This window comes from Delphinapterus leucas, chromosome X (genome assembly GCF_059928025.1).
Source record: "Delphinapterus leucas isolate spDelLeu-1000000601 "Yukka" chromosome X, BTC_Dleu_Yukka2, whole genome shotgun sequence".
Classification (NCBI taxonomy): Eukaryota; Metazoa; Chordata; class Mammalia; order Artiodactyla; family Monodontidae; genus Delphinapterus; species Delphinapterus leucas.
Window position 1 is genome coordinate 45,624,533 of NC_143150.1, and position 27,766 is coordinate 45,652,298.

The 27,766-nt window shown below is 41.0% G+C and overlaps 2 protein-coding genes across 3 annotated transcripts in view; both read right to left on the bottom strand.

Annotated features, from left to right (window-relative positions):
* CENPI (centromere protein I) overlaps window positions 1-13,422 on the bottom strand; it is a 51,868-nt gene extending 38,446 nt beyond the window's left edge. For both annotated transcript variants that reach the window (XM_089904277.1, XM_089904276.1), the window contains exons 1-6: window positions 13,339-13,422; window positions 12,157-12,226; window positions 11,361-11,596; window positions 10,603-10,740; window positions 6,424-6,542; window positions 6,030-6,137 (exon numbers count right to left, since the gene is read on the bottom strand). In XM_089904277.1, the coding sequence (XP_089760403.1) occupies window positions 6,030-6,137; window positions 6,424-6,542; window positions 10,603-10,740; window positions 11,361-11,583 (588 nt within the window). In that variant the 5' untranslated portion in view covers window positions 11,584-11,596; window positions 12,157-12,226; window positions 13,339-13,422. The remainder of the gene's footprint in view (window positions 1-6,029; window positions 6,138-6,423; window positions 6,543-10,602; window positions 10,741-11,360; window positions 11,597-12,156; window positions 12,227-13,338) is intronic.
* A 447-nt stretch (window positions 13,423-13,869) lies between these two features.
* TMEM35A (transmembrane protein 35A) lies at window positions 13,870-27,431 on the bottom strand. The gene is made up of 2 exons (XM_022580775.2): window positions 26,338-27,431; window positions 13,870-16,949 (listed from the first exon to the last, which is right to left on the bottom strand). The coding sequence occupies exons 1-2, from the start codon at window positions 26,455-26,457 to the stop codon at window positions 16,536-16,538; spliced, it is 534 nt and encodes a 177-aa protein (XP_022436483.1). The 5' UTR covers window positions 26,458-27,431; the 3' UTR covers window positions 13,870-16,535.
* Between the last annotated feature and the right edge of the window lie 335 nt (window positions 27,432-27,766).

Here is a 27,766-nt window from a genome sequence, read left to right on the forward strand (position 1 = left end):
TCATAGTGGGAGATTTTCAACATACCTCACTCTGTAATTGATAAATGGGCAGCAACAATAAATCCATAAGGATAGAGAAAATTTCAATTCCAATAACCTTCATCCCCTCACCCTACTTCAACAACTCACCCCATTGTCACTCTGAATCTTGTCATCACATTGAACCATCCCCTCCTGAAATCTTAAACTCCAGTGCTACAATTTCTATTATTCCAGTTTTTAACCCCAATACATTTCCTGAATGTCACCAAGGCATCCTGAACCTCAGCTGCGTGTGCTCCCAATCTGCCCTGTTTTGTCTTCACCTTCTCCCTTTTCTCTCTAGACTTCCTGATCCATCGGCGGTCACTCTCTCGCCTCCTTGTCCCACCCTGGAGAAATTACCTATCACAAATTCGTGCTCCCTAAACTCATCTGGGCCTTCAGAACTGTGTCTCTAATCTCCTATTTCTATTTCCACCAAAAGCTATTTCAAAATGTATACTCTCTCCTCAAACATAATATTCTATCTTCCCATCCTCATTCTCAGCAGAAGACCTTGCCTCCTACTTAAGTGAAACTTTGAGGAAAAAAAAATCACTAAAACCACTGGCCAGGAATTCCCTCAATCATCTCCCTTACTAACCCACAAATTTATTGACATCAACACCCATGTCTCTTCCTGTTGAAAACAAATTCCTATGACTTTAACCCTGATCCCCAGTCTCATTTTGCTATCTCTCCTTTATACTCACATGGAACTCTGTGGATACTATCACAGGATTTATTCACACTGTACTTATCTTCTCTCCTACTACATTTAAAGACCTTCAAGGCTCAGCCTCTTACTAGATAGCTTACCTTAGCAAAGTTATGTAACTTTTCCAAGCCTCAGTTGTCTCATCTCTAAAATGGGAATATCATTTTCCATAAATTCTGGCTCTAGTCAGGTGACTCTGAGTAATTATTTGACTTCTCTGTGCCTCAGCTTCCTCATCTCTAAAATGGGGATAAAAGTGTATACCACAGGGCTTCCCTGGTGGCGCAGTGGTTGGGAGTCCGCCTGCCGATGTAGGGGACGCGGGTTCGTGCCCCGGTCTGGGAGGATCCCACGTGCCGTGCAGCGGCTGGGCCCGTGAGCCATGGCCGCTGAGCCTGCGCGTCCGGAGCCTGTGCTCCGCGGTGGGAGAGGCCACAACAGTGAGAGGCCTGCATACCGCAAAGAAAAAAAAAAAGTGTATACCACATAAGGCTGGCAAGAGGTTCATGTGAGTTAAAACCACTTCTTATCTGGTGTGTGTTTTACACTTACAACACATTTCAGTTTGGCCTAGCCACATTCCCAGTGCTCACTTAGTCAAATGAAGTTAGTGGCTACTATACTGGTAGCACAAGTGTAGAAAATAGTAGGTGCTCAATAAATTTTTTTTAAGAATACTGATGTAAGAAAAGAACTTTCAGACCCTCAGAACTGGGAAAAAAATATTTTACATAGTCTAACATTTCTTTCTCTACATTTTAACATCTCTGAAAACAGAACTAATCCTAAAATCCATATCATGTGATAGCTTTAATGGCAGCATTCTATTGTAATGGTTCATAAGATAATGATGCACCTTAACACTAATGGCATCTTAGAGATGATGAAATACTGTGTATATAAAGTATACTAGTGCCTGGCATATAAGCCTCATATAAGTTAACTATATGAGGCTTATAGTTAACTTATTCTTACTCATATTTGTATTTCTAATACTAGTTCAATGCCATTCATATTATGTGGTTAATAAATGTTCATTGAGTGAATTTCTAAAGGATGTAGCTCAAACTTTGTACATCTAAAGCCAAACATATTATATTCCTTCCAAAACTACCTCCTTTTCACAAATTCCCTTTTACGGTCAAAGGTACCATCATTCTGAGTCATGCTGCCTTAAAAACTTGGATCTTTATCTCTTGACCCTTCCCTTAATCCAATATAGGTAGCAAGTCAATTCTTCCTTTACAATTTCCCCTAAAATTTGTCCTTTCAATTTTTCATTCCCCTTAGTCTAGGATAGTGATTCTCAAACTTTTTGGTCTTGGGACTCTTTACATTCTTAAAAATTAGAGGACCCCAAAGAGCTTTTGTTTATCTGGTTTATATCTGTTGATATTTACCATATTAGAAACTAAAACTCGGAAATTTTTAAATGTTTACTAACTCATTTAAAAAATAAGCCCAGGGCTTCCCTGGTGGCGCAGTGGTTGAGAGTCCGCCTGCTGATGCAAGGGACACGGGTTCGTGCCCCGGTCCAGGAGGATCCCACGTGCCGCGGAGCGGCTGGGCCCGTGAGCCATGGCCGCTGAGCCTGCGCGTCCGGAGCCTGTGCTCCGCAGCGGGAGAGGCCACAGCGGTGAGAGGCCTGCGTACTGCAAAAAATAAAAATAAGCCCATCACATGCTAACAATAAATGAAATATTTTATGAAAAATAACTATATTTTCCCCCAAAATGACTTAGAGTGACACAGTTTTACATTTCTACAAATTTCTTTAATGTTTCTGACTTAATAGAATACAGCTGGATTCTCTGCTTCTGCATTAAATCCGTTACAATATGTTGTTCTGATTGAAGTACATGAAGAAAAGCCAGCCTCACACAGATATGTAGTTGGAGAAGAAAGTAATATTTTAATAGCCTTTTCAGAAAATCGTGGATATTAGTCTTTGATACTTCACTAAAACTTGGTAAGTGATAGCCTCTTAGGGAACAGCTGCAATGTGGAATCTGAAATCTTATCAATGAACCGTCTTTGTACTCTGTTCCATTAAAATTCATTGATATATCTTGCACTTTGGATGGCTCTTTTACCCATGCATAATTTCATAATATCATACTTGATAATTTGGAAATTAGCTATACCAAGCTTCCAAATATTGACACATTTCATTATACAATATCTAAAAATCACATTCATTAATATTGCTACCATCCTCATCAGGAAAGTCTTTAAGTATTGGGAAGCTGTCAAGTTCACAGTGGCAGATACAAATTTTCCAAACTTGTAATTTTCGCTTAAAAGCTCAAATTTTATCACTGGCAAAAAACAGTGCCAGTTGTTTTCTTTGAAATGACCAGCTCACTTTGTGCATTTTCAAGAAAACATCTGCCAAATACCCAAGTCTGAATAACCACAGTTTATACGTCAGTCACTCTGAAGTAAAAATGGTATTCTGTGAAAAAAGCAGCTGGTTTAGCTCACAACTCAATCACATAAGTGCTTTTCCTCAGGACAACTGTTGTACTTTAGTATGCAGAAGGGATTTATTTGTACTTCCCATTTCATCAAACATAATATTAAAGATGTGTCTCACAGGCTGAAGTTTAATATAATTAATGAAGTAATTTTTACTGCTTCATTTGGGACAGTATTAAGTGAAACTAGCATTTTTGTTTTTTACTGCAGTGAAGAACACAATGACCACTAGTACAGTCTGTCCCCACTGCCCTTATTTGTGCTAAGGTGCCAGCAGTTTTATCCACCATCAGTACAAATGTCAACACAGTGAAAATAGCTAATAACATCTTGATATTGCTATAAAGATAACTTGAACCACTGAGACCTCCTGAAAGGTTCTCAGGGAACCTCAAGGGGTCCACAGAGTGTATCTGAGAACTGCTAGTTTAGGATGTCATCATCAAGTTAGTCTCCTAATTAGTCTTCCTGACTCTAGCCTCCATCATAATTCATAATGTTTGGCACTACTCGATACAACTTCCTACAGTGTTGCTTTCAACGTGTTCTGCCCCAAGTTTTTCAGTGATTTCCCCACTGGATATAGGATAAAGTTCAAATTCCTTACCATCACATTTAAAGACCTCTACAATTTTTCCTCACCCAACTTTTTCAGCCTTACCACCCACCCTGCTTGACACCAATTGTAATTAAGTCAATCTGATCTATTTAAGGTCTCCTGAAATACAATTTACACAGTTCACAACTTTGCTTGAAATATTCCTGTCATATCAAACATCAAATCTCAAATCCTACTCAACCTTCACGGCCTAGCTCAATGCCTACATACTTTATGATGCTTTTTCTAATCACTCTGGTTTACAGTGTTCTTTCCTTCCTGGGAATATCACAGCAATTATTATCCTCGTGTTAACATATACTGTATTTGATAATTTAATTTATACATTATTTAACTTTATCTGCTTTCCTTAGTCCCCCAACTGGATTATAAACCCCTGGAATAAGGAAACTCTCTGCTAAACTTTGAATCTTCTACACTGCCTCGATCAATGCAATGAACACAGTCAATTTTTAAAAAATGAAATCAATGAATGAATTCCCTTTCCAGAAGCAAGAGGAATTCAGTTAGATGAATGGTTCATATGGTCTGTGAACTACTGATGGTCCTTGAAAGTCTTCCATGTGGACAGATTGATTTCTTAGAGTTATTAACGTTTTCAATGGGAATAATTATGCTATTTAATCAAAATCAGCCCATTGGCATCTCATGAAAAGTAATCCTCTCCTCATTAATTCTGATGAGGTTTTCACAGTGTTAATCAAGAAACTGGAAACCATAAACAAGACCAAAAGACAACCCCTCAGAATGGGAGAAAATATTTGCAAATGAAGCAACTGACAAAGGATTAATCTCCAAAATTTACAAGCAGCTCATGAAGCTCAATAACAAAAAAACAAACAACCCAATCCAAAAATGGGCAGAAGACCTAAATAGACGTTTCTCCAAAGAAGATATACAGATTGCCAACAAACACATGAAAGAATGCTCAACATCATTAATCATTAGAGAAATGCAAATCAAAACTATAATGAGATATCATCTCACACCGGTCAGAATGGCCATCATCAAGAAATCTACAAACAATAAATGCTGGAGAGAGTGTGGAGAAAAGGAAACACTCTTGCACTGCTGGTGGGAATGTGAATTGGCACAGCCACTATGGAGAACAGTATGGAGGTTCCTTAAAAAACTACAAATAGAACTACCACATGACCCAGCAATCCCACTACTGGGCATATACCCTGAGAAAACCATAATTCAAAAAGAGTCATGTACCAAAATATTCACTGCAGCTCTATTTACAATAGCCCGGAGATGGAAGCAACCTAAGTGTCCATCATCGCATGAATGGATAAAGAAGATGTGGCACATATATACAATGCAATATTACTCAGCCATAAAAAGAAACGAAATTGAGTTATTTGTAGTGAGGTGGATAGACCTAGAGTCTGTCATACAGAGTGAAGTAAATCAGAAAGAGAAAGACAAATACCGTATGCTAATACATATATATGGAATCTAAGGGAAAAAAATGTCATGAAGAACCTAGGGGTAAGATAGGAATAAAGACACAGACCTAGTAGAGAATCGACTTGAGGATATGGGGAGGGGGAAGGGTAAGCTGTGACAAAGTGAGAGAGTGGCATGGACATATATACACTACCAAATGTAAAATAGATAGCTAGTGGGAAGCAGCCGCATAGCACAGGGAGATCAGCTAGGTGGTTTGTGACCACCTAGAGGAGTGGGATAGGGAGGGTGGGAGGGAGGGAGACGCAAGAGGGAAGAGATATGGGAACATATGTATATGTATAACTGATTCACTTTGTTATAAAGCAGAAACTAACACACCATTGTAAAGCAATTATACTCCAATAAAGATGTTAAAAAAAAAGAAAAAAGAAACTGTACAATAAGTGACTCAAAGGACCCTGTTGAAGTGGTTTAAAAGGGAAAAGATGGCAATCATTGCTCTAGATCAGCAAAGAGACTGCAATGTGAACTCAATTCTATCTGTTACAATTAGTTCCTTAAAAAAGATATAAAGCAAATGCATTAAAAATTTTATTTGTTAATCTGAGAGACAGGTGTAAAGATGTTTTTTATGTTACTCTTTATACTTTTCTATGTGTTTCATATATTTTAAAATAAGTAAGGAAAGTGGTGTGGCACTTTGAAGCACATATGGTGCATCGATATACAAGCGCGTACCATTTGATCGATGCATGATGCTGTCCAATTTTTACTTACCAGTGCATCATCTTGCAATGAAGCAAAAAAGAAGCCATAGAGCAAGTTAATTTGCTCCTTGTGATCAATGAAGTCAAACATTGCAACCAGCCAACGATAAAAAAGTACCTATTGAGAGACAAAATGCTTATCTTTAGAGAAATATAACTTGCAGAGGAGAGAGCTTAATTTCCCCCTCAGGGCTGTTTTAGAAGCCTCTAGCACAAAGAAGGATAATAAATTTTATCTCTCAGTAAAAATTTCTGTTTGAACAGACTCCTTGCATCAAGCTACATTGTTCCAAAACTACAGGCTTTGCACAAAAGGCCACTGCCATTACTCCATAAGTGGCTCTTCCTTGCCAGCCCTTAAGTAGTTCTGAAGGACTTATCATCAAAGTGTTTAAAAAGATTACCTTGGTGCTACCAGAACACTTGCCAACACAAAGCCAAGAGACCGCCGTAACCACAGAATCTTCTGATATTAGAGTTGCTGGAATCATACACTTGAATATCCGAGTGTTTACAGCACTCCCTGGAAAGCAGACAAACTCTAAATCAAACTACATTTTGGGATCTTGACTGTTTCCTTACTATTATTAACTCTTAGTCCTAAAAAGTTCACTTCACATTGAAGGCAATAAAATAATATTCAATATCTCTTATCATCATTATAAAACATAGTTTGAAACAAAAATGTACCTTTAACTTTTAATATAAACTATAAAGCAAATTCTTTGGTTCTAATATTTTTATCTAACAAGGGAGGATGAGTACAGGATTTCTTCTTGGCATGATGAAAATGTTTGGAAATTAGATAGTGGTGATGGTTGCACAACTCTATGAATATGCTAAAAAAAAAAACAACCCTGAATTGTATGCTTCAAAAGGGTGAATTTTATGGTACGTGAATTACACCTCAAAAGAAGTCTTTTACTCCTAGGAAAATTTCAAGGACTTTTTAAAATGGCATAATAGATCCTGATTTATTTAAAACTACTCTAAGATATCTTGCATGAGCTGCTACTTTTAAGAATAAATAGATATATTTCTAGGCTCCATTCCCCCCCCAAAAGTGGGAAGGATAGCAGAATCAAACAACTATACTATTAGCTGGTAGTAATATCATTCTATATTGGTCCAATCTTTCCATCATATTCTCTTGGCTTCTATGCTATCCTCCCATCTGCTAATAGAAGTGAGTTTGCAAGTAGTTTTGTGTATACCCTATGTCAACTTCTGCTTATTAAGGCTTCAATAATTAAATATACATATATATCATCAATTTCTTTTTGTATTTAAACATTGTTTTATTTGCATTACACAGTGGTGATCACAACCATTCACTGGAAAAAACAGTGTTCTCAACTTCTCATGCAAGTAGAAGCCTCAACAATATCTTGGATACATGTGTCTTTAACTGTTTTACAGGTATTATAGCGTGGTAATCACATCCATTCAGTATAACACTGTTCTCAATTTCTCCCACAAGTAGCATTCTTAGAAACATACAGGTCTTTAAACGCTGTCTTACATGCATTATAGCACGGTGATCACATCCATTCACCAAGATAACACTGTTCTTAACTTCGCCTGCAAGTAGCATTCTCAGAAACATCTTATACATCTTTTCTTTTCCTACTAGTGTAGACCTCTTATTTTTTTAATAAAAACTGTATATATTTAAGATGCACAACATGATGATATGATATAATCAGCCCTCCATATCCATATGGATATGGATAAGATGCACCTGTGGATTCAACCAACCACAGACAGAAAATATTCGTTTAAAAAAAAATTCCAGAAAGTTCCAAAAAGCAAAACTTGAATTAGCCACACAATACAACTATTTACATGGCATTTACATTGTATTTACAACTATTTACATAGTGTTTACATTGTATTAGGTATTATAAGTAATCTAGAGATGATTTAAAGTATATAGGAGGATGTGTGTAGGTTATATGCAAATATTATGCCATTTTATCAAGGGATTTGAGCATCCTAGGATTTTGGTATCCGCAGGGGGTCCTGAAACCAACACCCGGCAGATACTATATACCTATATATAATAAGATGACTACTACAGTCAAGTTAATTAACATTTTATCTCCTCACATAGTTACCATTCTTTGTGTGTGGTAAGAGCACATGAAATTTATTCTCTTGCAAATTTCCAGTATTCTATACAATATTACTAACTATAGTCATCATGTTGTACATCAGATCTCTAGATTTATATATCCTACATAACTTCAACAATATATCTCATCAATTCCTACCCCATCATTCTGTGGAGAAGAAAGGAAGCAGTGATGGCAGGTAATGAATCACAAGAATAAAAATCTCTGCTTTCCAGTCCCATGGTATCTTGTTTTTACTCCTCTCTTCTCCCCTACTCCCATCCCCCAACCCTTGTAAAGTTTACAACAGTCTGACCGCTAACACTTTACACATGTACCAAATTCAAAGGGAGAATTCAATATAGACTCTATTCTTACTTCCCAGTGACTTTTCAATTACTAAAGAGTCCAAAGTCCCTTTGTACCTAATTATGACATTTCTAGCACACCTGCCCCTCAATATGTATTTCAACTTAGCAAAAGAGCTACATATAAAGATCTGGTAGTGATGGTGGATATCACAGAAATAACTAAAAGGAGAAAAGCAATTAATGAGGCTACATATAATGTCACCAAATTCCAGCTCAACAGAAAAACGAAATTAGACTAGAAAGCCAGAGATTATTTTTTAAATTGTTACATACAAGTTTCTAACTCTGAGGCATGCATTTTGAAACATGCATGCATTTGCAATAAGACCTGGCAAACATCACGAAAACCTTCTAAACATTAATTTCTGAGATATCAAAAAAGAAAAGAGAAATTCCAAAATAGAAAACATCTGTACATTCTATACATGTTTTAAGGGGAGAAGGGATAGATAGAATTCTTCTCGATAAACACTAATCAGTTAAATATGAATTCCTAGAAATTTGTCAAAACCAATTTGAAACCACTTAGAAGAAGACCAATTTTATTAGGTCAAATTTAACTTTGTAGGAAAACAAAGAGAACTAATCAGGTAAAAATAGAGAACTAGGGACTTCCCTGGTGGCACAGTGGTTAAGAACCCGCCTGCCAATGCAGGGGACATGGGTTTGAGCCCCGGTCCAGGAAGATCCCACATGCTGTGGAGCAACGAAGCCCATGCACCACAACTACTGAGCCTGTGCTCTAGAGCCCATGAGCCACAACCACTGAGCCCGCGTGCTGCAACTACTGAAGCCCATGCACCTAGAGCCCATGCTCCGCAACAAGAGAAGCCACTGCAATGAGAAGCCCGTGCACCACAACGAAGAGTAGCCCCCACTCGCCGCAACTAGAGAAAAGCCTGCACGCAGCAACAAAGACCCAACACAGACAAAAATAAATAAATAAAAAATTTTTTAAATATAGAGAACTAAAATTCCTGGAAGTCATATACTGAATTTGGCTAGTAATGTGTTGTCTCTCTCTCTCAGACACACACACCTGCAAACATGATAGGGTATGCACAAAGGAACCCAATATGCAAGGGCTAGAAAATGGTATATAAAGTATTCAATTTTGATAGTTGTCTTAATTTTTTAAAAAAAAGGAGAAAACCCAGTAGCAGTGTGGTGCAGCATAAACACTAGAAGGGGAGTTAGGAGATCTGAGTTCCCCAGTTCTAGCTCTGAGATTAAGCAAGTCTCTTTAACCACTCTGGGCTTCAGTTTCCTCACCTTTAAAATGAGAATGTTCAAGGGCTAAAATACTCTCTAAGTCTAAATTTGGGTGAGGGTAGGTAAAAAGGTTCTTCTCAAGTAAAAAGAATAATGGACAGATATTATTTCTTTCTAAGAATCTCTCCCCACTGCCATTACAAATGAACTTAGAACAGAAAAGGAAGCATTGGCACAAAAGAAAAAGCATCTTGACTATTAAGGCCACAGAGACTGGAATGGAGACAGTATCAACAGGGACTTGCCATAGATAAGTGAACCTAAAGGCAATAAAATAGACCAAGTGATCTCTTAATGTGCCTTCTGGCAACACTATTTAAATTATTATCTATCCTTCCTAAGAGAAATACTAAAAATGGCTCCCATGTATTTGGTGACAAAAATCCATTTTATTGGGGCTTCCCTGGTGGCGCAGTGGTTGAGAGTCCACCTGATGCAGGGGACGTGGGTTTGTGCCCCGGTCCGGGAGGATCCCACATGCCGTGGAGCGGCTGGGCCCGTGAGCCATGGCCGCTGAGCCTGTGCATCCGGAGCCTGTAGCTCCGCAACGGAAGAGGCCACAACAGTGAGAGGCCCATTTTATTTGTAAAGATACGTGATAACTAGCCATTTTCAGCATATGCACATAGAAACTTTTAGTTCATAAGGTAGTCTGAACACAAGAAAGGCCCATCTTATTGATATAATCTTATCAGATTGGTTTTATGAAGAGAATAGGAAAAATATATATAGTTCTTTAACTGCAGCTGATTCCAATCAACAATCTAATTCAAAGTCTGAAAGGCAAAACAAATAGCAAACTGAAAAATTTATCCCCTTGACATACCAAATTTGCCACTGAGTGCCACATTTAATAGAATGTCGATTCCTTCTGGAGCTAAGCCATTCTTCCATGCCACATTTTCCACAGTTTTCAAATGTTTCTCCAAGGTTTTATCTTTACTCTGTGAAGTTTTAATGGGACCTGGAAGAGGAACAGTATTAAATAGTGAGGATTTTAAAACTCTCTCACTCCTCAGCCTCAAGTTACAAATTAGGATTCTTCAAAGGAATAGCTTTACGTAAAAGATGCCTTCCTAAAAACCCTTCAAAGCCTTTAAAACCCTTGAATACTTCACAGCAAAGCAGGAAAACTGAATCCTGCCCTGGCTTCTCTGCTCTAAACTAACTAAAAGCACTGAACTTAGACTAAGCTGTTTCAAAAACTAGGGCAGTGGTTCCCAAACTTTGCTGCACATTGGAATCACCTAAGGAGCCGTTAAAAAATCCCAATGCCCAGCTTGTATCCCATACCAATAAAATCAGAAAGTCTAAGAGTGGATGCCAGGTACCAGTGGGTTTTAAAAATTCTCGGGAAATCCCAATGTGTAACAGTTTGGAAACCACCCTGCCAGGAACATGCTTTGTTGCTATATCCCTAGTACCTAGCATATTGATACGTAGTAAGTGCTCAATAAATGTCCATTAAATAAACAAAAATCACAAATGAGCAAAAATATGCTTTCCTTTAAAAATCCTTAAGAAAAAAAGTCTGAATATTTTTAAAGGAATAGGACTTAACATAAGGAAAACAATCTGTCTTACCTTTCTCAAAGTATGTCAGTGCTATTTGCAGAGCACCTTCTGCTTGATCATCAGCATGTTCATAATCTTCCACTGGATTGTTTTGTCCATGTTTCGAGATGCTCTTTGAGTCACTTAGGTCCTCTGTTACTTTCCAGGCTGAGAGTCTAGTCTGACAGCTATTACTACCTTGTGAAGTCCTCTTTCGTGCCTGAGAGTTCTTAACTTTCCTTTGAAGTGACATTACTGCACGTGTTCTATACAGAAACAAGTGTCAAGTTACCATTAACCAGCCAAACTGTCCCTCCCTTTTTACTCCACAAAGACAGGGATCACACATGCCTGTATTCCCACATTTAGTACAAAGGACCTAGCATACAAGTACACAATAAAAAAACTGACAGCAATCCAGGCAACAAAATCTATAGGTTAACTTTCTCAAAAATCCCTTGACCTAAATAGGAACAGAAATGACTCTCCAAGGTAACATTCACTAGCTGGCCTTGTGAGGGGAAAAAAACAGTAAGAGTACAGGCAACATAACAAATTCTCTTAAAAGGGCTATATCACATAAGTGAGTCCAAAACTAATCCATCTCATGAAATCAATGTTACTTTCTCCACTCCTATTTTTCTCCACCCTGCCTTGATTTTGCTTTTAATCTTTAATGCTGCCTGCTTTGTCAGTGCTAAGTTAAAGACAAACTGGTGGCCAAACTAAGGATTTTCAGAACAGAAACATGCCCCGATAATTCACTTATTCAATAAATAATTACTGAGCATCATCTACAATATATGCCACGCACAATTCTACTCACCAGGGATAAAATAACAAAACAGTCAAGGTCTGTGCTCTCATGAAACTTATGGGGGTGGAGTGAAGAGGAGCTGTGAGAGAGTCAATAAATAAGTAAATAATAGTGAACATAATATACAGCGATGTCATAGAAAAGAGGTGGGGGTGAGAAGCTACTTTGGAATAAGTGTTCAGAGAATGCCTCTCTGATGTGACCTGTAAGCTGAGATTTGAATGCCAGGAGGAACCAACCATGTTAAGAGCTGGTGGAAGGGTATTTCATGGAGAGGAAAGAACAAGACATGCTAAGACCTTAAAGCAAGAGCTCTGTGTGTTAAAGAAACAGCAACAACACCAGTAAGAGGCGAGGGTCGGTGGGGGTAGTAGCATGAAAGAGGTACAGAATAGTAGGAGACGAAGTCAAAAAGGCAGACAGCGACTGCTATATTGGGGCTTGTAAGCCAGAACAAGGAATTTGGTTTTTAAGTGTCATAGGCAACTATGGGGGAAGGGAAGACTGTTACAGAGGGGAGTGATACCATCTGATTTATGTTTTAAGATCATTTTAGCTGCAGTCCGAAGAATAGAATGTTAGGGGTGCAGGAGTGGAAACAGAAAATTAAAAGGGTCTAGCAAAAGTCCAGAAGAGATATGACTGCAATCTGAACCTGGCCTAAGGTGTAAATGGTAGGAAAGGTAGAAAATGATGGTATTTGTGAAATGTTTTGGAAGGAGACTGGGCAAGGCCGTAATAAAGGAATTAGATGTAGGGAAAAAGAAAGAGAGGAAGCCAGAATGACTTCTAAGTTTTGGGCTTCAAATAGGAAAAACTAAGGGAATGGTCGTAATGACACTCAACCCCACCTCCCTAGAACAGATGAGGCTGGAGCAGAAGGGCAATATGCATGTCTAACCCACCGAGAGGTTCCAGGTTCCGAGTTGTTTTTTTGGGTCCTACGAAAGAAGGGCGGGCGAGCAGCTTCTGGCCCTTTCCAGTGGAACCGTCCCATCGCTCCCCAAGGACCCCCTTTCACAGCCTGCCCCAGCAGGGGCCGAACTTGGCCGCGACAACTGACCCACTGGGCAGATTCCCGTTTTGGGGGCAAACCCGACACCTTGTAGGACAATCTTACTCAGAAGTCAGGAGATTGATTCCCTTCGGCCTCGGGGCTCCCACTTTGCCCGGTGTTTAAAAGCACCTCACCTAAAATACTCCTCAGTCCCAAAGCCTCTGGAGTCCAAACGTCACCTCCCGGATTCAAATGAGCGGGCTCCGCCCCGCGCATGCGCTTCCGAGGCGACACAGGGGGCTTCAGGGTGGAGCCGCGCGCTCTGCTGAAGCCTGATTGGTTGGGTCACAGCTCAATGGCGCGAGGCGGCGCGCGCGCCCACGCTGACGCAAACGCAATTCCGCAGAGCCGCCGGCCACACCCGCCAGGCCCGGGTACGCCCGGCTAGCGGGCAGTTGCTGCTGAAATCAGCCGATTGGCTGATGTTCCCACTGTTCTAATATTGTTCCCATTCGTCACTGTGCCTAAAACGGAACAATTAGTGTCTCGGTTCTTGAGTTTAACAAGACCAATTACAGTGATCCATTTGCTCAGATTGACCCCAAATGTCGGGCTTTGAATCTGTAGGAAAATATGAAACTGCAAACTTCTCGATAAAGGCTGCTTCTCCCATGTTGGGCAAGAGAATTAGGTTAAAGGGTCTGACACCTCTGAAGCTGTCGCTAGGAGGTGGGAGGAAAGGACGGCGGCTGAATTTGCCCTCCTTTTACCGAGGATGGGCACGCATACCTTCGAGAGTATGCTGGAAACGTATGTCCTGAGCCAGATGTGGCATCTTGTAGGTAGCCGGCCAGTCAACAAGTAAAGATTCCTAACTTTGAGGAATCGATGGACCTTAAAGAAACTGGCTAAAACATCAGCAAGGGCCTAGTCTGAGACCTGAACTTAGTCCCTAGTTTAGTCTCTTACTAGAGTAGGAACTGGAGAAGAAAGATAAAAATTTAATGACTCTCACTGATTTTTTGAGGCCAAAATATACCCATAAACTATAGGCAAAAGTGTGGGAGGGGGCTTCCCTGGTGGCGCAGTGGTTGAGAATCCTGCCAATGCAGGGGACATGGCTTCGTGCCCCGGTCCGGGAAGATCCCACATGCCGCGGAGCGGCCGGGCCCATGAGCCACGGCAGCTGAGCCTGCGCGTCCGGAGCCTGTGCTCCGCAACGGGAGAGGCCACAACAGTGAGAGGCCCGCGTACCGCAAAAAAAAAAAAAAAAACAAGTGTGGGAGGAAACTTTGCAATCTTGGGGAGAGATGAAGAATCAGACTAAGTTGATATATTTGGGAAAGACTACAGCAAAAAATGATTACCACATCTTACATTGTTTTCAAAGTACCTTCAGGAAATCATATTTAATCATGCATGAGAACTGAGTGTTCAATATTTACTATGATAGCTGATCTTCCTATCTAGTAAAACTGAAAATTTCTCGAGTCATTTTTTAATAATCATTTCATACTCAAATGTAAATTGGAAAGAATTTTAAGCCTTCAATCCCCTTATCTTTGTAAATGAAATTGGGATGCTGAGTGGTAAAATAACTTGCCTAATGTGACAAGTCTGTGGCACTGGAATTTGTGCCAGTTTGTGGATGCATATATAGTGAGACACTGGTTCATCTTTACTTAATGTACCTGCAATTATTTCTGAAATCATTCTTCTACCTTCCCTTGGCATCACCTAATAAAGCAGAACTCCCCAAACCTGGGAACTGTATTGAGATCTAATTTTGTGGCTTTCTGTCTTATGTGCTGACATCACAGAAGTGTGAGGAAACTTAAATGAGATTGGAAAGTTAGTAACCTCATTAGTATATTCAGTTATTGTACTCCCCCTTCTCTTTATTCTCCTCCCTCATCCACTCAAAACTAAGACAACCTGAATCCCATGACATGACCCTTTCTTTCCAGATTTTCATTATTTGTCCAGACCATTTCCTCCAAACTTCAAAAATTTTTATTTTGAAAGAATGAGAGAAATAAGACAGAGAGGTATCAATCAACAAGAACAATGATATCGAAGAAAATACAATAATTTGTACTCCCCCCCCACGCAACACTCCCACCCCTTTCCCTATCCCTGGCACAATAATATTAAAACCATCAAAGCACATCTAACAAGGAGAAGCAGCAGTACGTAATGAAGAAAGCAAATTTTCATACTGCTCAATCCAACTAACCTATATCAAATGTCCTTCCCCCAGCTAAACTCAACTCACTGGAATGATAAAGAGGTGTAGAGGAGACAGCTGTGGGGGTAACTAGGATCTCTGCTTACACTAGCAAAGCTCAGTGAAAATTCAATAGGAATAGTGAATCTGTTTGGCAGAGAAACACTGGATACGGCTCCTCTGTCAAATTTCAGATGATTTAAGAGAACAGCTAGTTTGAGATTCACAGACCTCTAACGGGACTAATCCTCGCTCCCTCAACCACAACAGTGGAGCAGCTGCCAAATCCTGGTTAGCTGCTGAGAATAGTGGAAGTGAGGCAGCGTTTGGCTTAAGAAAATCCAAAAAAGATGTCCGATATAAAGTTTACTGTTTCAGTTTCCAAGTGTGAGTAAAGGAGCTTAGTAGGTTGGGCTCCAACAAAGGCAAGGTGAAACTTCCAATTTTATCACTTGAAGAATTAGATTATCTATTGACTGCACATTTCCCTTATTTTAATTAAACTCAGTATGGAGTATTTACAATTTAAACAACTGTTAAAGTAGAAGTTAATTCATTTTACATGTAACTCAGTGTCTCAAATTGAAGGAAATTTTTCCTAAAGTGGTAGGTTTAAGTTTTCAGCTTAATCTAGTGAGGGATTCCTCCATCCCATGGGAATACATAGCTTGTTTTATACCAAGAAGTAAGTAGCATTCTCTTTATAGGAGATTTATTTTATTCTGCCTTCACTAGAATCAGCCAAAAAAGGGAAGGATACCTATGCAGGATTAGTTCAAGATCAGAGCCTTCTCCTTCGCACGTGTGTGCAAACACGCAAACACACACACACAGTAAGTAACATTTTCCCACACTTAATCTCACAGTCACATGCTTGCTGGAGTCCATCTCACAAATACACTTCAATAGTTAGCCATATACATGTACATGCAGCAAGATGTGAGAGTTGCCCCAGAGTGATTAAAGGTGGTGCACATACATCTATGTGGGGAGGTCATTTTAGGGTATAGGTGTACACAAGCCAATAGGGCCATTAATTTGTAGGTTATATTTGTCCCTTTTCCCCCAAGATAAATAAATCAAATGAAAAACACACACTGACATCTTCCTGGGTGTCATGGAGGCAACTGCCTGGAAGGTCCACTTTTTTGCACTTCCGCTTTCCTACGACAATTTCATTTTGCCCTGAGGGGCCTTCTCATATAAGGACGGCTGCTCCTCGGTATTTCCCGCATTGCCGGTACTCCCCGCATTCCCTGGCAGCGAGGATTTCTTCTCAGAGGACCGGTCTTCGGGCTTTCGGGCAATCAGTAGGCGGCAGGTGAGCAGGATGCCGAACACCAGGGCATGGGCGTAGCGTTTGAGAGGATCACCGACTAGCTGGTGGAAGAAGAGCACAGCCAACACCAGCAAAAGTAGGAAGAAGTTGGCCACATCTTTGGGACGCCCAGGCACAAGGGTCATGACAATGCCACAGGCCACCTCAAGAGCACCAATGCTTTTGCGGAGGAGAATGGAATTGATCCCCATTTTCTTCAGCAGAGGGAGGGCTCGGACATAGCTCTTGTAAGCACGTTTCTAGAGTGGAATACCATAAGGAAATCGCTGCATTAACCATGGTTTTAACATTAGAATGAAGAAAACACAAGCAAGGTCCTTCTTCCCCACCATTCCCTTTCCACACCAGCCAAGCGTGTCATATTCTTTTTTTACTGTGCCCCCTAAATAAAAGCCTTGTAATTAAGGAAAAAAGCAAGCAATCTGTTAAGATCCCTGTGATTTAAACCTTAGTAACAGCACCAAAGGTAAGAGAATTTGGCTTTATAGTTTAAAAAAAAATTTTTTGGGGGGGGGCCCACACCATGTGGGCGGGATGCGGGATCTTAGTTCCCCAGTCAGGAATCAAACCCATGCCCCCTGCAGTGGAAGCACCTTTTATTAAAAAAATTTTTTTCTGATCATAAATCATAAACAACATTAAGAATTTAAAAGAAAATTCACTGGGCCCATAAAAGCTGGTACTGATTAGCCATATCCACATTTTCTAGTGCCTACCTTGTCCAAACCCAGATGCATATGAATACCAACAAAAATGAGACAAGGCGGTAAAGCCTCACTAATTTGGACTTCCCTAATTTGGAATCTGTGTTAATTCAAAAAAGAGCTGAGTTGGAGTTTACATTTGTGGAATCTTTAAAAATAAAAAAAGTGTGTGCTAAGCAAACAGAAAAATTTAAATGTATGCAAATGTTAGCCCCTTATATATCTTTAAAATATGGTAAGACAAAAATCGTTCTTATGATCATTGAGATAAATCCCTAGGATTTTACAAGACACTACTTTGATTAGCCTGGTTCAAGTTCATTAATTTTAATTCAATAAACATTTATTGAATACCTATTATGGATTATGTGATGGAGATATAGAGATGAATATGATAGGGTCAAGAAGCTCTCAGTGTAGTGGGGGGAAACAGATGCATAAACAACATTATAAAGCAGCATGCTTAGTGGTATATAATAGAGTACTGTATAAGGTCTAATTGTAGCCCAAAGGCAGGTATCATGGAACAGAGAAGGGAGGCACTGGATATACTACAAAGTAATAGAATTATACTGACCTTAGAGTAATAGATAATCATATTTTTCACTATTCAGATTGACCCAATCCTCATTTTGTAGTAAATTGATGAGATTTTATCAAGTGTCTTTCTGGTTTTGCCCACTACTTTGTTTTCATGAAGTATCCGTTAATTCATTCAATATTTATTAAGTGCCTCCTGTGCTAGGCATTGTACTCAGTACTCCGGATACAGACATCAATCATTCAAAAGCCCTGCCTTCCTGAAGTTTGAGTTTATGAGAAGAAAAGCTATGGAAGTACATAAGTGCAATAAAGTGTTATGGGTGCTGAAATAAACTATGTAGTAGGTACAGTGGAGGCACACCAGAGTGGTCAAATCTCCCTAGATGGGGACTGAGAAAAGCTAGAGTGGAATCTTAAAAGAAGAGCAGATGTTTGCAAGATCAATAAGGGAAGGGCATCGAGGGCAGAGGAAGCTGGATGAGCAAAGGCCCTGAAGCACAAAATAGACTGGTGTGTTTCGAACACTGCCCCAGCTCAGCATAGGTTGGGGGAGGAAGGGGGAAAGGGTGAGACAGAGAAGACAGATATGAATCAGATCATGGACTGTTACGTTGTGGAGCTGGACTTTATCCTATAAGCCAGGGGAACAACATAATTTGCTTTTAAGGAAGGTCCCTCTGGAAGTAGCATGGAGGATGGATTGGAAGGGGTATGCCTGGAAGCCAGGAGATCAGGTGAGAGAACTGGACTAGAGTAATGACAGTAAGGATAGAGGGAAGGGGAGAGACTCAAGGATACTTTGAATGCACAATCAACAGGAATTGATGTCTCATTGGATGTGGACACTGAGGGAAACGGAGAAGTCAAGAATGCATCCAGAAGAAGAGGGGGATGGGGCAGGAAGGAATGAGGAACTCAATTTGGAGTTTTTTAGTTGAAGTATCTCTAAGACACCTAAGTGGAGATGTCTAGTAGGCAGCTCAATAATAGAGGTCTGGGGTAAAGATACAGAATTGACAGTTATCAGTATGCCCAGGTAGAATGTATACAGTGGGAAAATGTGTGACAGACATTTAAAAATGGGAGGAGGAAGAGAATCCACAAAATAAACAGAAGCAAGTGTGGTCAGAAAAGTAGGAGGAAAACCAGGAGAGATGGGGTCATAGGGGCCAAAAATTTTAAGAAGAGAATAGTTAAAAGCACCAGATGCAAGACAAGTATTACAAGAATCAGGCAGAAAGCCAAGCTGACCTGTCAGGAGCATCTGGTGCTTAGAATAGTGTTCACACGCTCTAGTTTGGAACAAATGTTAAGTCATTTCTCTAGTGAATGCACCTTTATTTCATGGATTAATTATCATGAGTAGCACAAGATAGTCCTTTATGAGTACTGTTTCAAGACCAGTGGTTTAGTAAAAAAAAAGAATGGATTTGGATTCAAACAGGCTTGGCTTCAAATCCCATATCTGTCATTTTCTAGTTGATGTCCCTAGGCAAATTATTTGCCCTCTCTGAGCCTCATTTTCCTGAGCAGGGCTGGGACTAAGATAAAGTAAGCCTATGTCCCCTGAGTGTAAAATTTAAGAAGGCACCAAAACACTCATTGATTAAGGTAAATAATATCCACAACAAATAAAATATCACAACTTTAAATAGAGGCAGGATCTGATTCTGCACTTGCAGAACACTGCCTCACACCTCTTCCGAATCCTAGCCCTGTCAGATCCTGTCTTTATTTACCTTTATTCACCTCTAGTCCCTAACCTGTTCCTGAGCATATAGTGAAACACCAAGTATCAGCCGTTCTTCCTCCCTCTTCCCATTTTAGGTTAAATCAGGGATTTTCAGAGAGAAATTAGGAGAGAGGTTGACCAGTAGGCAGAGTAAAACCCTGGGCTGAACTGAGCTAGATCCACGTGGAGCAGAGCTGAGCCGAGGATTAGGGCATCTGGCAGTTTCCTCTCACTATTAACCTAGATGTCACCTGCCCACTCTCTCCCTCAACACTCTGGTGATGGTAGCAGGGGGACATAAGGGAAAGAAATCTAGACCCAAGAGTTTTCCTTAACACTTTTAAGCTAGGACCTTTTAAAATTAGCAACACAAAGCTCCCCAAGAGGCAGTTCCTAAATCCTAAGTGTAACCTTCTGACATAATGAACACAGGAAGCAAGGATGAGCTTCTTACAGCCAGTGCACAGCCAAGATTTCCAGATGCTGACTGAATGGCTTCTGGAAACATTCCTTTTTTGCCTAGGGCTAACCACCCATCATTTAGGAATATATTTTTATCTATACTATAGTGAAATCTGTAGGCCAAATTTCAGGTCTCCAAATCAAGTTCCTATGACTTCAGTGATCATTGTTCTCTGCATTTGCTCTAACTACATATTACTTTTTCAGTTGTTTATCTAACCTCTTAAACTGCAGCTGTAGATATTTTTATGCAGCAGTTGCCTCTTTCCTTCTTTTCTCAAGAGGAAACTGCATGTGGATAAGCCATTTCATCAAATCTTTAGTTCAAAGCTGAGTAGGTACAGATAGCATCTATTCTCCATGACTCCAGACAGGGAATGTTTAACTTGTTAGAGATGGGACTAAGCTTGGATGAGGTTTTGACAGTCTAGGAAGCCCTTTATTCTTTCTCCTGTGGAGTAGGATAGAGACATCAAAAGTATCCTACTATTGCCAGTAGCAACAATACTTGGTCTGGGCCACCTCAATTCCAACAACAGAAGGGTCATGTGTCTTAAGTCTGTAGTAATTAGATCTCTAACGACTTTAATTGTTCTGACAGTAAGAATAAGGGAGTTGACTGAGTCACTCTCCCAAAAGGCTCTGGAAGCTCACTTTGTTATGTCTGTTTCTTTTTCATTGCCATGACCCAGACCCTGAAACCATAGTTTCCTTATAGGGGAAGGAAGCAGGAGACAGAAGGGTTTAGTCAAATGTTTCAAACCCCTTTAATCAAAGGCAGTCATCTAGCAATATCCTTGGGCTAAGACAAGCTAAATTCCAATTTTAGTTTTGCCCCTAAATTGCTTGCAGAAAATTACTAAGTATTTTATTACCTCAGTTTCCCCTTTTGTAAATTAAATGAGCATTTTGGAGATTTGGTCAAAGAATCATAACGTCATAGCATCAACCAAGGGCCACACACACATATTTTATCATTAATGAACCACACAATTAGAAATCCATATGTTTGCAAGCCACAGTAATTATTTTAATGATAATAGCAATGATTCAAGCAGGTCCATTTTTATAGTATGAGACTATATGATTCAGACATGAGTCAAAAGCATATGGAGCCTTTCTTTAGTTATACCTTTTTTCTTTTTATCATTTATTCTTCACAACACCCCAGGGGCCATGATCTCATATTAATTACATTAAACTTGAGCAGCTCACAACTGGTTTACTTTAGTTCACTTATGCTAGTTAGGTAAAAGAAAAAAAAATTAGCTAATATACTGTATAATTCCATTTATATAAAGTTCAAAGACAGGTGAAACTAACTTATATTGTTGGAGTTGGGATTTACCCTTGGGGAGGTAGTAATCGGAAGGGGCCAGGAGGGAGGTTTCTAGGATGCTGGTCATGTTCTGCTTCTTGATATGGGTGCTGGTTACACAGGGGGATTCTGAAAATTCCTCAAGCTGTATACACTTAGGTGCACATTTCAGTATGTATGTTATACTTCAATACAATTTACAGGGAAAAAACTATATGAAAGCAAAAGAGGACAGTGACAAAAATATATTTTGGCTAAAAATCTCAGCCTGGTTGATATCTTAGATCGTAAAGGCTACATAAGTGCTGCAAAATTTACTGTTTCAAGTATGATTTTCCTGAATCTCTGTAGGAAAAATAGCCATATGTGAATCATAGATCATTTCTTAAATGCAATAATAAACCATCACATGTTTAATTGCCAAATATCCATGTGAATGAAAAACACCTTTTAAGCAGTTCTACCTTCCACTGTCATATAATGCCCACCTAAAAAGGAAGCTGGCAAACCTGGTCCTACTAACCAAGGTGGATCCCTCCCAGATTGCATCTAAGGGGAGAAGGGTCTGACTTCCACTGTCAGTCAAAAGTCGCTCTGAAACAAGCACAGCTGTTGGCCATTGAGAGGCTATAAGCTCCCTGGCACAAATGTCAATGTAGTTTAGCTTAGGATGGCTAGCTGTGTGAACTAAGCAAAGTCATTTCACATCTCAGGGTCAGTTGCCTCTCTGAGGGAATAAACGTACTGTACCACCTCAGAGAACAGTCTAAGCATCAGTAAATTACTATCTTATTATTATTATCTTAGTATTATTACCTTATCATTCCAACTATTACGTAGTTGGAAAGCAATTAAATAGTGTGATTGGAAGTATAAAAGATCACCTAAGGACATTAAATAAACTGCCCAAACCTATCTGGAGTATTTTCCTAGGGCTACACAAACCCTGGGGAAATACCAGAGGGCATTTAACTATAAATAAGCAAATCATCCAAATCAACAACAAACCTTCCCTATAAGGGGATGCAAAGAAGTGGCAGAGACCTGCCCTGTCAGAGACTTGCCCTCTCTTCCTCATGGTCAAAATCCTTTAGCTTCAATGTGACAGGATTTGTGGTGTTTTCTTACTATTCCATTTGTGGCCCTTTGTGCTTACAAGATAGAACCACTGTCACAAAGAGCTGAATACCAAATTTAGAGCAAGTCAACCATTCATATGTTAAACTGCTTAGCAGCATTTGTAAGTGCTGTCTCACAATTTCAAGTGAATTAATGAAGGCATTTAGTCAGGGGAGTGGTCAGTCGTGTTGAATTCACGTGGGATTTAGAGTACTCTATAATGACACTTGCTAAATTGGGAGGAGGTATGGAGTGACACATACCAAACAGGCTATTCAAGAGGGGCATCCGGAAATTCTGCATGGGATCCACTGTGTATTACCCAGCAGCAAGTGTGGAGTTTTCTATATTAGCTGACTGCATAGAGGTCTGTTCACCATGGCATAAGGAAATAGCATCTTGCTCTTTTACATGCCTGATTTCAATCCCTTAAACTGGCCGTTTGAATTAGTCAGGAAACCACTGCGTAAAACAGAATCAATTATCATCACCTCAACCCAGAGCATTTCTTGAACACCTACCATATTCATACACTGTACTAGATGCTTCCATATGTAATCTCAGTTAATATTTACAACAACTTCCTGTGGTAGGTTGTTATCCTCATTTTACAGGTGAGGAAACTGAGACAGACACTAAGAGTGTCAGGTCTTGAACCCAAACCTACATGACTCAAAGTCTGTACTCCTTCCACTAACCTTTCCTGGCTTCTCCAGTAGAGACAGGAAAGAAGTTCATAGTCATTTGTCTGTCTGGTTTTTAGCAGTGATTTTCTATGCAGGGGATAATACCTAAGCATAACACTAATGGCTTTAGAACAAGAAAAAATAGTTGACAGAAAAGCAAAAAAAAAAAAAACTCTAAATTTGAAAAATTGGTTTCGAAGTAAAATGAAACCCCAAAATATGGGATTGGGGCAGTTAAACTGGTACCAAAAAAGGAGAAAAAATGTGCCAGATATTTTCAAGAATCCGTTGTAAGTTCTGCCATCCAAAAAAGCAGTTGTAACCATTAATGACTCCTCTACTGGGAATACTGAGTCACAGACTTGGTTTCTAATCTCTGCTCCAACAGCAGCTTACCCTAGGATCTTGGATAAGTCATTAAACTGGCTCTGTTTCAGTTTATCCATCAGTAAAATAAGCATAACTTTAAAAAATAAATCTACCTCACAGAGATGTTTTAAAGAATAAACAACAAGAGCAACAACAACACCTTGAGATTTTATACAAAAAGCCACTGCAGTCAATACATGACTAACTCCATCAATGCAGAGGAATCACTCCTAAATGCAAAACAGAAAATCCCAGAGAGTCATCCCAGCTGATCTCTGGTTGGGCAATAAATGGCTTCTGAACTGCATCATCAAGAGCCAACCAGAGAAATCTGAAGGGTGGTGACAAGCCAAGACAATGCTACAATGACTCATTCATTCACCCAGCCACTCAACAAATATAAACTGAGCAACTTCTTTGTACTAGAACTGAATTGTCCCCACTCCACTCCCTATGGATTCAACAATAAAGCTGGGCCGGCCCAGGCACTATGCAGTGGGCCCTATGCCAGAAGGCCATCTCTAGCCTGGGGCCCAATGCTCAATGCAGGAGGGGACCCTGGAAAACGGCGGTCTGAAAATCCTCCTCAAGCTCCATGCTACTGTGAAGTTTACCTCCCAGCTAGATATAGTTCTTCCATTGCCTCCAGATGCCCCCGAGCACAGAAGCACGGAATTGTGCATACATACACACACACAATGGTTCTGTACTGCTGTATTAGATTATACCTATTTAAATATGTTCCTTTGTATGATATGGAATCTTCATATATTTCTTCTGCCTTTCATTAAACTGTAATAGACAGCTCCACGCCCTAGGAAGAAACCTACTGCAAACCCATTTGTGGCTGGTCCTCCTCATGAGCTCCTGCCAAGCTGATAGGAAGCTTCCCGGTGACTCCATCTTAGTTGGATTGCCTGCAAAACCTAACACTGTACTTAGGGTGCAGCTTGGGAGGCCTCTAAAGCAGCTGAGCAGGATATAGGGAGACAGTATACTGAAGAAGGGTACTATGTCCCTAAGGCAAGGGAAAGCTTAAATATATCCAAGGCACACACACATAAACATATAAATGTATGCATATATGAAAAGGAAAGAAAAGCAAGAGCATATGCATTTATTTATAATCTAATGCCAAACTACTGCTGCCAAGACAAAAATATAGTGGCAATTCCCCTCCACCCTTTCCCTCTGCCTTTGGTGGCTTCTGCTACCCCACTTCCCCTCCCCTTCCCAATGCAGGCTGCTTTGGATACTCATTTTGACCTGATTTCAATTCCATCTGGTCAAATGTTCTGGGAGGAGGGAAAGGGGGAAGGAGAAACACATTAGGATTTACAACTGGGGCTAGACCTTGGCCCCTGAGTCCCAACCACCCTCCCCGACGCCAAGGTGATCCTGTGGTGAGAGAGACATGGGAAACACCAGCTCAAACCCTGAGATAGAAGCCAGAGCTGCGTGCAAACATTTCTGAGCGTCTACAATTTGCCAGACTCCATCCACTTGCAGCTCACGTTGAGGGGCTCTGGAAGGCTCCGCAGTGAGCTCCAGGAGAGCTATTTATTCCTGTTAACTGTCAACGTGTGGGTCTATTCCTTGCGTTAGCCCTAATGGGGAATCCCTCTTGTCTTTCTTCTCTCTCCCTCCTGTTCCTCCCCTAAGCTCTTTTTCTTCTTGACCTTGAGAACCCATTAATGGGCTCCCTCCCATTACTGGCAGCCTGGCAAAAGCAATGAGAAGCAGGTTCTCTTCAGCTGGGGCAGGGAAATGAAGAGGCAAAGTGACAGGGGGAGAAGCGAGAGCGGAAGTGCTGGAAACATCCCCTGCCATCACCTCGTACTCCACAGCATAGGAACAAGTCCTCTTCACACCCAACTGTGGAGAGCAGCCCAGCCCCCAGGTTGCAGAGGAGATGTTTTGGCCATTCACCTTCAGGTGATTCTAACTCTGCGGAGGGGAAAACCTGCAGAGGGCCTGGCCCTGGGCATCCACGGGAGACAAGGTGGGGATTAAGGACTATTTTGCAGGAGAGGAAAAGCAGACTTTGCAGATTTTGCAGGTTAGCCCATATACAAAGCAAAATAAAACAAAACATCCAGCTCTCCCTTGAGAGAAGGGGACGAAGCAGGCTCTCGGTGACCTTTATTTGGGTCAAGTCGGCTTTGTCTCAAGGATACAGACACACGCCCAGGCGGCTAGGGGAACACCATCGGCTCTCCGCCAGGGATGAGGAATACCTTCTCCGCCCCTCTTTTCGCCTTGCCTTTTGTTCTTCCGCAAGATAAATAAACTCTCCAGCTTGCTAAACTCTTAGCTCCAAGGGAAGGAATCAGACTTGCAGACTGGCTGCCGGGACTTTGGGTGTGCTGGAAGGAGGGGAGGGCTCCTGCCAATGACAGGTGTTACGCAGGTCTCAGCCCTCCGGTTTACTTGGGGGTGGGGGTACTCACTGGGCAACCCCTCCCCCAACTGGCATTCAGTGGCTCCAAAACAGTTGCTCCCGGCATAGCCTGCAAATGAAATCGCTCTCATCCAGCTGCTCCTTCCCAGCTGCAAAGTTGTTGGGGAGAAGGGAGGGTCCGGGGTGGGGGTAGGGGTGAAAGGGCTGGGACCGTGGACCGGGAAGGAAAGAAGGGGAGAGGTACTCGCCATCCCTTGGGGGTGCGCTCCTCATCACCCGTTTGCTTCACTTACCATCTCACTGTAGGCATCCTTGCTGAGCCTGGGGGTCAACTTGATAGTCCCCATGAAAACAAAGAAGAGTCCCAGGGCCACTGAGAGTGCCACGACGGTTACGGTTCTAGGGGATGCCATGGGGTCACCAAGGCAGGTCCCGACTAACACTGCTGCTTTGCGCACCCTGTCTAAGGCGCAGGCACTTAGCACAGAGAGAGCTAGAGGGACGCTGCGGAGGCAGCAGGCAGCTAGAATGACAAAGGGAGAGGAGGGAGCTCGAGGGAAAAATTGAGAGACCGAGATTCAACCTCTCTCACTACAACAATCGCTGGGTCCTAATGCCCTACGCTTGCTCCGCACTGGCCAAAAGCACAGTCTCGATATTAAATGAAGTCCTAAACTGAGGTGGAAACTTCAAGTCTTAAACGGGGGAAAAGGTAGGTTACGCTTCGAGTTCAGTCCCTGGGCTGCCTCTGCAATGAGGAATTAAGGAAGACCGTTCTATCACTTCGCACCAGGAGTGCTTTTTATCTATATAGTCCTTTAATTATTCACCCCCCTTTTCCAACCTCTCCCCTTCTCTCTCCTTTTCCTTTTCCTCAGTCAAAACATTAGTCCTCAGAGTTGGTGGTTTCTGCAGTTGGTAACACTCGAGGATAAATCTGCAAAGTTGTCCAGCTTGATTGCTGCCAAAGAAGGCTTTATCTTCCTCTTCCTCCAAAACCTTTCATGGCTCCCATTGCCCAGTGGTTAACTCCAGAATTTTAAATTTGGCATTTAAGGGCCTCCACATTTTGACCTCTGCCTCTCTTCAGAGGTTTATCTTCCAGTAATTCCCACTGCCACCCCTCATCTCCTATCCACTCATGGTCCCATCCAACCTGAGATTTCCTACCTCCCCTACATTCCCTTTCCCTGCTCTATCACTCTTCATTAGCATTCAGCCTTTTCTTCAATGTCACCTCCTTTGCCTTCCCTGATCCACTGCCAGCTGGATATGATTTCTCCCTCCTCTGATTTCCTGTGATAGTAACCAATATTTATTGACGATTTACTAAGTGCTAGACACTGCCCTTGACTTGTATTAACTAATTTCATCTTAACAGCAACACTGTGAGCTAGATATGAGTTCCTATTTTATGGATGGGACACTGAGGCACAGGGAAGTTAAGTAACTTGCCCAAGAGTATATATGCTAGTAAGTGGAGAGACAGAATTCAAACCTGGGCAGTCATTTCCAGAGCCCAGGTTCTTATCCATTGCTCTACTGCCTCTCTGTATAATATTTTGCATCGTAAATAGGGCACTTACCTGATACTGCCGAGCACTGTAATTACACAGTGTGCGCGTGCACACACACACACACACACACACACACCTTTTTAAGAGGCAGTGTTCATTAAGAAAGAGAGAACAGTCTGGCATCAGACCCTGAAGGTCCAGGGTT

What these genes read in the sequence shown, in the direction of transcription:
- TMEM35A (XM_022580775.2), bottom strand. Translation starts at nt 26,457, where the DNA reads ATGGCATCCCCTAGAACCGTAACCGTCGTGGCACTCTCAGTGGCCCTG. An exon ending in AGGATGCCTACAGTGAGATG is followed by an intron (nt 16,950 to 26,337) that starts GTAAGTGAAGCA and finishes ATTCCACTCTAG; the next exon opens with AAACGTGCTTACAAGAGCTA.